We start from the raw sequence: 11,994 nt of genomic DNA, 5'->3' as shown, positions 1-11,994 counted from the left end.
CTCTAATCAGAGGCACTGATACAGCTGGCAGTTTTTGAACATAAAGGTCCTCCTGAGATTTAACACATCACTACAGCTTTGGTGGCGTTGCTACCGAGATACACTTCATGTATTTGTTTCCAGTATCTCTTCCCTGTCCCTGCATTCGTCCACACTCTGCCACTGCTGTCAGGCCAAGGCCTATCTCCACTGAGGCCAATTCCTGGACAGAAGCATGGTCCTGCACACAAATGAACATCATTAAGGAGCAGCAAATGGTGCAGGTGCTCAAGGGTGAAAAGCTATTGCAATTCGACTGACCTGGTGGTGTGTTGCATTGGAACACGCACAAATCAATTCTAACACATTTCTGGCTGCATGGGAAAAAAAGACAAACTTGTTTTCTTTCAATTGACTACTTCTCACACAAGTCCTTCTCTTGGGGACTTAAAACCACACTTGTAGCCTTTGTTTGAACAGTTCCAAGTTACAAACATGAAAGTGCAGAAACAATTGAACAAGTAGACAGGACAGAAAAGTTGAATGAGCATTGGCTCTTCTTATTTTAATGAAGAAATATTTCAAGTTAATATCAGTGCATATTTAGAAATAGCATGTGATACTCCCAATGCCAAATACATCAGCAAATTACAGTTTCAAAACTTTATAAATTAATGGCAAGGAAAAAAAAAAGATTAACATAGAGAATAACGTTCAAAATAAACATCCTGTTTGCTGCACTGTGTCAATTATATTCCTGGTACTTAAACAGCAAGAGATCCAATATTTCACGGTAATTAGGCTCTCCAAAATAGCAGTTATTTTCCTACAAATGAATTGAGCGGTTTGCATTTATTTTTGATGTATAATTAAATGTTATTCTTAGCTGTTACAAAGAAATTTAGTCACGTCAGAGTAAAATTTCATTCCACGACTGAAAAAACTCACACTAACATAGGAACGTTGCCTTCTGGTTATACCCACTAGTAACAGTCAGCTGAGAATAGGAAGAACTACATGAAAGCACATTTGGCTGTTACATAAAATGGCTTTTTTTTTTGTTTCACAGCCTCATAACAATACTGTTTTTCAACACTGTTCCCAGTCATTGTTTTTGAAACGGTTCATCAACATATCCTGAATCAATCACCGATATAAATAACTCCAGTGACAAAATCCATTATGGAAGGACACAGAACTGCAAACTGAAAGTTGTACTGGATGATTTTAAGGTGGAACTGTAATTCCTCTGTAAGACTCTGTTTAAGAAAAAACAAAAAAACAACCCCACATGGTAAAATCTTTAAATAACTGGCAATAGTGGAATCTGGAAAACTGAGATATAATTTTGAGAGATGTTTAACTCACAATGGACTCTAAAGCAAGACAAATCATACACTGAAGCTAGAAAGAGATGCACATTTAAAGCTTGCAAGTGTGATATAAAAATATTCTCTAGTTCTTTAATTTTGATACAGGGAGTCCAATTCCCTAATGGAAGAAGATAAAATACATCTTCTTTTCTTCCCCATCGCTGTACATACAGACTGCTCCCTTGAATCAGGAAATGGCTTTCCCCAACAAAAATACCAGCCTTGGGAATCACAGACTTTCACAGGGTTTGTTGATTTTGCTTTTTAAAGTATATTTTCGAGCAGGTGAAATACTGATAGGATATGCATTTTGTTCACTATTAACTACTGTGCAAATCATATACATCAACCTCGTAACTTCAACCTAAGTACAGTCTGCATGGCCTAGAATGACTCAGAATCTAGTGGGATACTACAGCAGAGATGACTGCCAGCCTATGAAACACCAGGCTAAATCAGGTTAGTGGGAAAGGCACATGCTTCAGATTTAGCAGGAACACCTGAAGGTTCCTCATTACTGTTCCTGAAGTTACTGTGATTCTGTGCACTTCCCAAATGACAAGGTTTGCTTCCAGAAAATCGTGAGGTAATAGGAAACTTCTGCTTATGGCACATACATATGGAAGAGTGTGAGCTCAGCTGAACACTCATGGTGCAAGGGGTAATGCAGACACAAGGGAGGCTATGAGGGTTCTGGCCAGAAACAAAGACTTCACATTTCCTTACACCGCACACATTCCTTTTATGCACAAATACGAGGTGCGCAAAATAAGCTGTTTGCTTGGTACAATTTAATGTTTCGCTTATGTGAAATAATCACCTAATACTGCAATAGAATCAAAAATCATGCACTAGATAAACAGAGCTTCTTCCCCATGAACAGCAGTTCTCAGGAACATTTTATTCTGCTTCTGGTAACATCTCATGATTTGCCAGCTTTCACAGTCCCTTTTACAGAACACAGTATTTAGCGACAACTGAAAAGCAAAATTAAAAAAAAAAAAAGAAAAGTTTTGATTTTAGTTGCGATACAGCTGGGATAGATGCAACAGAGCTGCTGTAATGCACCAAAGAGTAACAAAAATTCAACATGAATATCAGAAGAATAAATATATACCCTAAATTAATCTCTGTAAATACATTCACAGGTCCACTTAAGACACCCTTATGCATAACTCACACTTCTTCAGATCTGCAGAGAGAGATGGATGTTAGTTCATGGGGAAAGCAATTTATCATGAGACTCGGTTTATCTGTCATTATTCCAGCAAAAATCAGTAGCAAATTTGAAAATCTACATTTATTTTCCCCAGACCAACCACACAGAGGCTTAAGTCACAAAATCTATTATTTCCAATATTCAATCAATAAGGCTTTATTTACACTTTTTTTCTATAAAGTCAGGAAAAAATTTAGTGCAATGTGCAAGAAAAGACTGCACATTTCACTGATCAGAGACTAACATCATTATGGTTTAATGCTAACCCACAGGCAGCCAATTAAAGTTCCATATATCCATGTTTTTACATAGAGTTTCCTTCCAGATTCTGTCAGAAGCATACTAGCAGTCAGGCCACCTAAAAACAGCAAAGATGGCAAAGTTTTCTTGAGGCTTAGTTTGGAATGAACACTTTTCCCAGGGAACTTATTTCTTCTTTTAGAATCCTTTGCATCGTAAAATTCTATTAGTAACCTATAAGCAGAGAAAAAGGAGATGGTCAAAGTCAGACAGTAGCTTAAGACATTTTAAGCAACCTTACTTTCATCCAGTAACTGCTTCTAATCACACATTTTTAACAAATGATCTCATCATATGCAGCAGCTCCTCTGTAACAAGTTCAAATAATGAGTACACCTTACGCATATGATGCACATCAAAATACTCAACCTGAACTCTTGTAAGCATTAAAGCCATATTTTCCTTGTGGACCAATTGCAACTGTGAATATAAAAGCGGACAAGAATTGTTTTCATTCAGCATTTAGCAGAAAAGCCCAGAGCAGTGGGCAATATTGTAGGACAAAACAATGCACTGAGCACCAAAGGAGGAGAAAGAAGTATCTTCATAAAATAAACTAATAAATAACAAGGGCTCACAAGACACTGAGTATATTGGAAGCATATATATATGCCAAGAGTAAGATGCTATGCCACTGGCTTAGTAGTAATTTCTTTCCTCCTAGTTTTAAAAAACAGTAATAAATGGATCTGGAAGTTCTGGGGTTTTGTTTTAACTATCTCTAAATTTGCCTGACAGACTGATCTGGTCCCAGGAAAGATGCTCCAGTGAACAGGAGCTTACAATGACACATGGATGATGAGGGTTCAGTTTTGTTCATCTTACTAGATAACTAAAGGGACAGACACTGCACAGCCTTTTATTTCATGTATCAGCTCCTTATCTATTTAAATTAAATTCAGACTTTCTATCTTTCAAAAGTAAAGGAAAGAAAAGCTTTTGTGATCCTAAATGTCTAAGACACTTTATAACAGTGCCATGTTTATAGATAGTCATGTTAACTTTTAGATGAATTCAAAGTTCACAGGAGAAGTGAATACATTTCTCACTTCCATGGAGTGTGAGACAGGCAGAATATTAAAGCAGAACACAACTGAAGAACTGGGACATTTCTGTCTCACTCAAAGTATTCAAGGATTTAGAAATTAAACAGATTCAGCTCCCTTAAACTGGACTTCAGATCTGGCAAATTAAACCATCATTTCTCAACCAATACTTAAATCCTACATTTAGGCACAAAGTCCCTCAGGAGAACAAGGTCCCCCAGGATCTGCTGCATATACTCAGTAGTGACCTTATCTGGAGATATTGGAGGAAGTCAGGCACTTTACTTCTGCCACAATTCAAAAATGGACAAATGAAACTTCTACATCACCTCGTTTCCCCAGTGAAGGCAGGAATTTTGGGGTTAACTGTGTTTTTATCCAGTTGCTGTCTGGATGAAAGATTTGTAAACAATTATGGCAGAAGAGATTAGATCAAGACCCACCCCTCTCTCACTCCAATTTAACACTGATTACAAGGGCAGAATGACACTGCTTGTTCTTGTTTGCCTACCACAGGCATCTTACATTCCTGCACAGGACTTAACTAGGAGAAGATGAATGGAGAGTATTCAGATGAATACAAGTCTTGCCTGGAACATGGACTCACACCTCTTCAATCTAAAGAAAGTCAAAACCCCAGCAATGCCAACCTCCTGAGCAAAAGGCTTAACCACAAGGTTATATTATATTACATTATATTATATTATATTATATTATATTATATTATATTATATTATATTATATTATATGCATAGGAGTACCAACATCACCTCTCTTCAGAGAGCCCTACAGCTGGCACTGCTGATAACACAGAAATCATGGCTATATCTGTTAATATAAAATAAATAAGACAGATTCTTGAAACAGAAAGTTCTGCATATTTCTACTCACTTATCCTTTATTTCAAAACGTTCATGAAGCCACCTTCTCATATACATCTGCTCTTCTGGAATGTCCTTCAGTTCAATTCGGTCAATGAAAATATGAACTCTTGGGCATTCCTTACACAGAAACTCTAAAAAGAGAGCAAAACAACACAACTGAGTCACAAAAACACTGAGTTACAAATACACCCAAAAAATCGGACTGTAAGTGCCTTGGAAGCCTAACTTCACTGCTCAAAAGGCCTTCCCTCCTTATGTTGGGATCCTGAGCACTTCACTGAACTTATAAACCATCTGGCCTACACACTTGAAATGGTGGACCATTATCAGGTACAACATGGAAGAACTGTCCTAAAATGAACCTTGCTAACTGTAAAAGGCTGTGCTTGAAAACATTACACTCTACCTCAGTTGCAAGCTACTCATTCAGCAGTGTGGAATGCAGTAATTTTGATGTCATAAAGTTATCCATCCTGAAATTTTTTTAAAGCTAGTAATCCTCTTTGCTTGTCCTTTTTAAAATCTAAATTTTGTTTGCTGCTGGATGACAAAATTGGAATTACAGTGATATCCCAAAGCATTTCCAGGAGAAAGTATGCTTCAATTTAAGCCATAACCTATAATTAAAAAGTGTAATAGGGCAAAAGACTCAGAACCAAATGCTGCTTTCCATTTTGTATCCCTTCATTTTTCTTCTGTCTCACAGAGCTTGAGACAGCCCTATTGCAAATTGCACCCCTCTCCCCCCCCATTTCCTCAATTTGTCCCTAGACAAACTTACCAAGCAAGCATTAAGGACAAACAAAACTCCATTACTCAAATGGCCTTGTGGGATTTCTTACAACTAACAAGTGGTAAAAATAGTGGGCATGACTACAGTACTATACTGCATATTGTAAATGTGAAATCCTGCGCAGTGCGTATTGGTAACCACTTGCATTTATCAGTAACAAGGGGTGCTGCAGTAACCACAGCATCCCTGGAGAGATTTGCATGATGTGAGGATGGAAGTCCTCAGAAATTTGGACAGTCATCCTGTTTTGAAAAGGGACCAGAAGTGCCTTCCTACAATACATACAGGCAATAAATGTAACACAGACTGGGTGGTCCCTTTAGGTTGTTGACATTTTTCGGACAGCAGTGCAGATGCACAGAAGACTTTGACCCGTAACTGTGAGGGGTATCTGGAGGAATGAATGTGCAAATAAATTGTTACAGCATGAACATCTTTATTGTTGTCTGCCAAAGCAGATATCCCCCTATTTGTTTTTCATCTTTACAGGATTATTGATTAGTAAGGACTTCGCTGTAAAAACAGTCCTTATCACGTACTAGAAATTGCCTTAAGGAATTTTAAAAGCCTGTTTTCATGCAAATGTGTGTGTGTGTGCTTGCAGGGGGGAGGGAAGGAGAAGAGATAAAGAGATCCCTAAAGTCTTGAGGTGCTTGGATGCAGAAATCTGTAAGGTGCTGTGTGTGGTTCTGTCTGGACATCATGCAGATTTATGAACATCTAAGGTATGTATTAATATGTAATGATTAGGAGAGCCCTTCACCGAAGCACAGCATAAAGGGAGCAATATGGCCTCACACCATCAGCTGGAGAGCTGGATGAGGGCTCCATCCAGGCATGAGTCCATCTCTTGGCCATGGAGCTGCAAACACAGCTGTTGCCAAGAGGTTTCTGGTAGAACCTTCTCCTACCTACAGCTATTAGATGGCAGGCAAGCTAAGGATTTGGAGTCCAGAATGATGGTACACACAGAGATTTTCTTCAGGTTTATATGCAATGCTTTTACTAACCACAAAAAAATCACCGGTCATTTATCTAAAAGCAGACTGTCCTCTTGCTTTAATGTGAAGAAAGGATTTTGCAGGGCTGTTTCTCTAAGGATGCTATCAAGGCCACTACATGAAGGTCATTGACTGTATGAGCATCTAAAAGCATACTATTAATATCTTAAAATGACAGATGTATTATCCATGCCTTCAATGCTTATGATGTTCATTGATGTACAAATCCTCTTTTGAGTGGCATTACCTATGAAGTGGAACATTCTAACAATATGCAAAACTGTATCTAGAAATCAAAAGCCCGGAAGCCAGATATATGGTCTTTTTCTGTACTAGACTCCTATAAAAAACATCTAAGGTATGCATATTCAGTTAGAGCTGAAGATCCAGCTTTAAAAGATACTTAAAACATTCTGTGCATTGTATAGTGTATGTTTCGTTTGCTTCATAGCACATGGGTTGTTCTGCATAGGAACAATCAAGTCTTTACTGATGTTACTTATAACTCAGTTATAAATTATTAAGGAAAATTAGAAACCAATCAAAACTCAAGACATAAGTATTTCAAAAGAAACACCTTCCCCCACCAAAGCTGAAGTGTAGCAATTCTACAAATCTGCTTGGACAACAAAATCCCCTCCTCAAATACTTGAGTGTTGCTTCTAGCTTTCTACCTTATGCCCAAGTTCCAATGCAAGTTGATTCTTACCACTTCCCACTCTGGTGTTCTTCAGCCAGTCTAAATTGAATCCCTGTATGTGAAGATCCTAAAGGTTTGTCATTATTTCCCACCTTTGTGAATCCCAGTGCTTTCCCCCACAACCTCACTCTCCCTTTTGAGTTTGACTTAGTTCAGCCTCACTGAGGGCTGTGTGATCTGCTACTTCAGGTGCTACCCTGGGGAAGGTCATGATTCCCACACATCGATTCAAAGTCCTTTTATCCAAAGCCTGGGTATTCAGGACATCTGCAGATGACATTGTAATGCATGCAGTCAAGCAAGTCAGGTAATCTGACTAGTATTTAATTACCCAATTCATGTGAGGGTCAAATGCAACTAACCCAACTTTTTTGCCCCTAATCTCCAGTGTCACAGCAATCACATAAGAGCACCAGTGGATAAGGATGACATACTGAAGGTTGATTTTTAGAAGAAACAGCTGGATTTTATCACCATAACCACTAAAGGTCTGTGGTGGTCCCATGACCCTTAATTTCACATTAGCTTAACTCCCAAAAGACTTATGTAATTAAGCTAAGAAACAAAATCTTATTGAAGCAATTTATTATGCGCAAATTACATCCAACTTCAGGGACACTAGCCCTTAAGGCCAACATCTGATGGGCTTTTCAGATTCCTAAACTTGCCAGAATTTGTTATAATTAACAGCAGGAACAAGCAAGCCTGAACAAGAGACAAAAGAGAAATGCAAATAATGCATTACAAGCAAACATTATGTTGGGGACAGCATTAGTCAAGAACCCTGTACAATTTGGGTTAAATGAACACTAACAACTTGTATGGGAGCCAAATGGACTTTTGTGTGGGAGATAATTTCCTAATAAAACTTTCTATCTGGCTAAATAACAGATACAAGCAGAGAATGTTTGTAATGCTTTTAGTGACCAAGCACAGCAGAAGGAAAGAATTGAAAAAAATAAAGTGGATTGAGTATTTTTTGTTCTTGAGCTGTGACACTGCATTCCTCCTTCAGTGGGACAGAATTCACACTAACACAGGGCTGCAGTGGGGGATTCACTGCAGCACTGGGATTAACAAATGAGGTGCAACAGCCTCCAGGAAAGGAACTGAATCCACAGCATTTTTAATTGCAAACCAATATTTGGGGCTCCCACAAAATTCTTTCAGTTCTCAACTCCTCACCTTAAAAAGCCAATTAACTATCTTTGGAATTACCAGCATTACCAGGAAAAATGAGGGAGGAGAGAAGTTCCGAAACATAGACATATCTGTAACTGAGAAGGGACAAAAAAGTGGCCTCAGACCACCTTCCCCTTCTGAACCATGGAAGTTCATTTCACCACTCCAAATTATTTGCCTTGTCCCTTAAGAAAGTGACAGTGGTGTTAAACAGATATTCCAGTTTTCAGTTACTAATGAAGTCTATTTTTATATGCACTTTAAATATGACAGCAATAAAGTAGCTCAGGTTTCAACCTCCTACATTGGCTCTTCTACTGAAATGTAATTGTTGCCAAAGTCCTTCAAAATTAGGAACAGACAAACTGAGGCCTGACTTAATTTTGTCCACTTAAAGAGTCCCCAAATCTTTCCTGTTTTAACAGATTTCAGTAATGTTTGTGATCTACTGATAGTGATATCATTGGAAAATAAAATCTGAATAAGGTGTATTTATTCTAAGTAACTAGCATTTCAAATGTGTAAAAATACATCTCTTCAGTAAGAGAACATTGTGTGTTGTGGTTTGTATAGTTTTACAGGCAAAACCACGACAGCAGAGACATTCCTCTGAACTGTAGATGCTTTCTCCACTTCTTAAACTTGCATTAGTCTGGACTTCAGTGTTCAGCTACCAAAGCAATTTGTAAACTATCTCCTCTTAAAAAAAGAAAACCCATCTCTCCACTTCCATTTACTTTGTACCCCAAATTGACAATTAAACAGCAAAACAAACATGAATTTAAGTGCTGCATTGCTTCTCAGCTTCATGCTTTCCATCATCCCAAGTCGAGCTGACAGAAAACTATTTCACTACTTGCTCTAACAAAATAAAGCAGCAGTAGAGCAAAGTGGCACTAGACAGGAAAGCAAACACCCTGGGCCAGCCGAGGGTGATCGCAGGAACTGCCCCAGGCAGCAGCAGAGGAGCAGCGCCAGCACCTGCGGGTACTGCGGATGTAGGGATGCGTGGAGGAGATGTTATGCAGCCTAGACTGAAGCTGGCAGCCAGGAAACAAGCCTGGACCTGAGGAATAGTGCTCTCAGGAACACTGCCAATCCCCTGTGCAAGGCCTGACAGGCACACAGAGATCAGTGCCCCCATGCATGCACAAGGGGCACAGTGTAAGGAGCATACAGCTCAGGAGATGGGGGATGTTTTGAAGTGAGAAATGGGATGCACCTGAATCATTATTAAGCCAGGGTGCTGGCCGTGAAAACTGAAAAACTGGAGACTGTTTCAACTGGTAGTTGGGCAAGACTGAAAGTCAGAAAAAGCAACTTGTTCAGATGGATGTAACATAAGGTGGATGCGGCTAAAATTCATTGTGATGGCAAAGTTCAGAAGTGCCTCTGTACCAACATGAGAAGCCTAAATACAAAGACAGAACAAGAATTACTGGGACTAAGAGATGACTCCTTCCTGTAAGGCAGGTATCCTGGTGGGCTTGCAGGAGTGGGCACTGTTACCAGACTACCAGACTTCTAGGAATGACGGAAGAGGATGTTCAAATGAAGGTAGGGTAGTGTGCATGAACGATTATATAGAAGTCTAATAGCTTTATATAATAAGGAGACAAAAGCACAATAAAGTCCTTGTGGATGGAAAATCCAGACTCTACTAGAATATATATTAGATAAATAATTAAATTACTTCCAAGTAAGTTTAATAATAGTGAGCAGAAACTGTGAAGCTGGACTGAGATCTGCAAGTTCAGGACTGACAGCAGGAGAGTGAGATTCCAGCTACCTTCACTGAACTGCATTGATACTTCAGCAGGATGAGGAGGGGAAAAAATCCCAAATAAACACAAACCAAAATGAATCAACCAATTGGGCAAAAACACCAGAGGGGAAAAAAAAAAATTGTTTCCTGAAAGAACTAGTAAGTAAGAAAACCCACAAGAAAAAGATGCTGTTCCTGGTGTGGTCTTGCTCTGCAACCACAATACAATTAATTTCAGTGTTGTAGAAAAAGAATCCAGCACAGAAATGCAGAATTCTTGGGGGTTGCCTCTTCTCCCAGGCAACTAGTGATAGGACAAGGGAAAATGGCCTCAAATTGCACTATGGGAAGTTCAGGCTGTATGGATATTAGGAAAAATGTCTTCACTGAAAGAGTGGTCATGCATTGAAACAGGCTGGCCCAGGGAAGTGGTGAAGTTGCAATCCCTGGAAGTGTTCAAAAAAAAAGCAGATGTGGCACTTTGTGATAAGGTTTAGTGGGCATGGGTGGTGTTTGGTTGAAGATTGGACTTCATGATCTTGGAAGTCTTTTCGAACTTTAATGATTTTGTGAATTAAAGGAAGTACACAATGGGAGGGAAGGCAAAGTGTCAAAACACCCTAAAATACACAGTCCAAAAAAAAGGCAACCTGGAGGCTACTAAAAAACCCACCAAACACCAAATCCCAGAAAAACTTGTAATAGAAACTCACATAAAACATGTGTAACTCTGCAAAAGGAAAAGCCTGTGTGGGTCTGAAAAACATCTGTATGGCTTTAAAGAGAAAATCAAGGAGGCTACCATTATACTCCTACCTTCTCTGCTTTGAGGAATGGAAAGCTTGTCCAAGTAAGGAAAAGCCACAAAACTGCTCATGCCAAATGTAAATGTAAACTTAAGAGGACTAAAAATGAACTTGAAAAATGGAAAGGGTGCTCTATTTTAACTTTTTTTCAGTATATTAAAAGCAGTAAACTTGATAAGACACTGGTGGGGTTGCTGGATGACTAAAGTGTGAAGAGCAGCACTCATGGTCAAGTATAAGCCCTTGCAACAGAAGCTCATATATTTTTCATCATATTTCATATATTTCATATATTTGCTTGCATCATTCTTTCTTGTCGAAAATGTTTGATTCCTACACCCATTGCATTCTTTGTAGCAGATCATTCAAAGGAACTAGATCAATAAGTAAACATACAGAAAGTATTAGACTAAATATAAACAAACAAGTCAGATGTCAGGAAGTCACCAAGACCAGACAGCATTCATCTAGAAGCTCTCAAATGTGGAATTTAAAAACAAAGATGCGTAACCTATCAGCACAAACAGCCATTGTGCCAGAAAAATAGGGAGTTTCCCATCTACAAACAAGGACTTTAGAGATGATGCTGGGAAATACAGACCAGAGTCTTACATCACTGGGTAAGATAACAGGTCTGTAACAAAATCACTGAGCACATGGATAATCACAGTCTGTTGAAAAAGATTTGGTGTGGATTCTGTAAAGGGAAATCCTGTCCCACCAACTTGCTGGATTTCTACAACAGTGTCAAGGACCAGGCGGATAAAGGGGATTCACTGGACATGATATATTTGAATTTTCATAAAGCCCCTGACAGGGTTCCACACTGAAGGCTATTAAAGAAATTAAGCTGCCATGGGATTAGAGGAAATGATGTTTTATAGACCAAAAGCTGCTTAAAGGAGCGGAAGCAAATGGAAGGACTTAGGGATGGAAAAGACTCGGC

At 38.9% G+C, this 11,994-nt stretch overlaps 1 protein-coding gene across 3 annotated transcripts in view; it reads right to left on the bottom strand.

The window, feature by feature from the left end:
- Positions 1-518: 518 nt before the first annotated feature.
- The window catches only part of AGPAT5 (1-acylglycerol-3-phosphate O-acyltransferase 5), a 55,986-nt gene continuing 44,510 nt past the window's right edge, over positions 519-11,994 (bottom strand). For all 3 annotated transcript variants that reach the window (XM_048297217.1, XM_048297215.1, XM_048297216.1), the window contains 2 exons: positions 4,809-4,932; positions 519-3,045 (listed from right to left, as the gene is read on the bottom strand). In XM_048297217.1, coding sequence (XP_048153174.1) covers positions 2,820-3,045; positions 4,809-4,932 — 350 coding nt within the window. In that variant the 3' untranslated portion in view covers positions 519-2,819. The remainder of the gene's footprint in view (positions 3,046-4,808; positions 4,933-11,994) is intronic.

Source organism: Corvus hawaiiensis, chromosome 3 (assembly GCF_020740725.1).
Source record: "Corvus hawaiiensis isolate bCorHaw1 chromosome 3, bCorHaw1.pri.cur, whole genome shotgun sequence".
Classification (NCBI taxonomy): Eukaryota; Metazoa; Chordata; class Aves; order Passeriformes; family Corvidae; genus Corvus; species Corvus hawaiiensis.
This window is presented reverse-complemented; position numbering and strand designations above follow the sequence as displayed.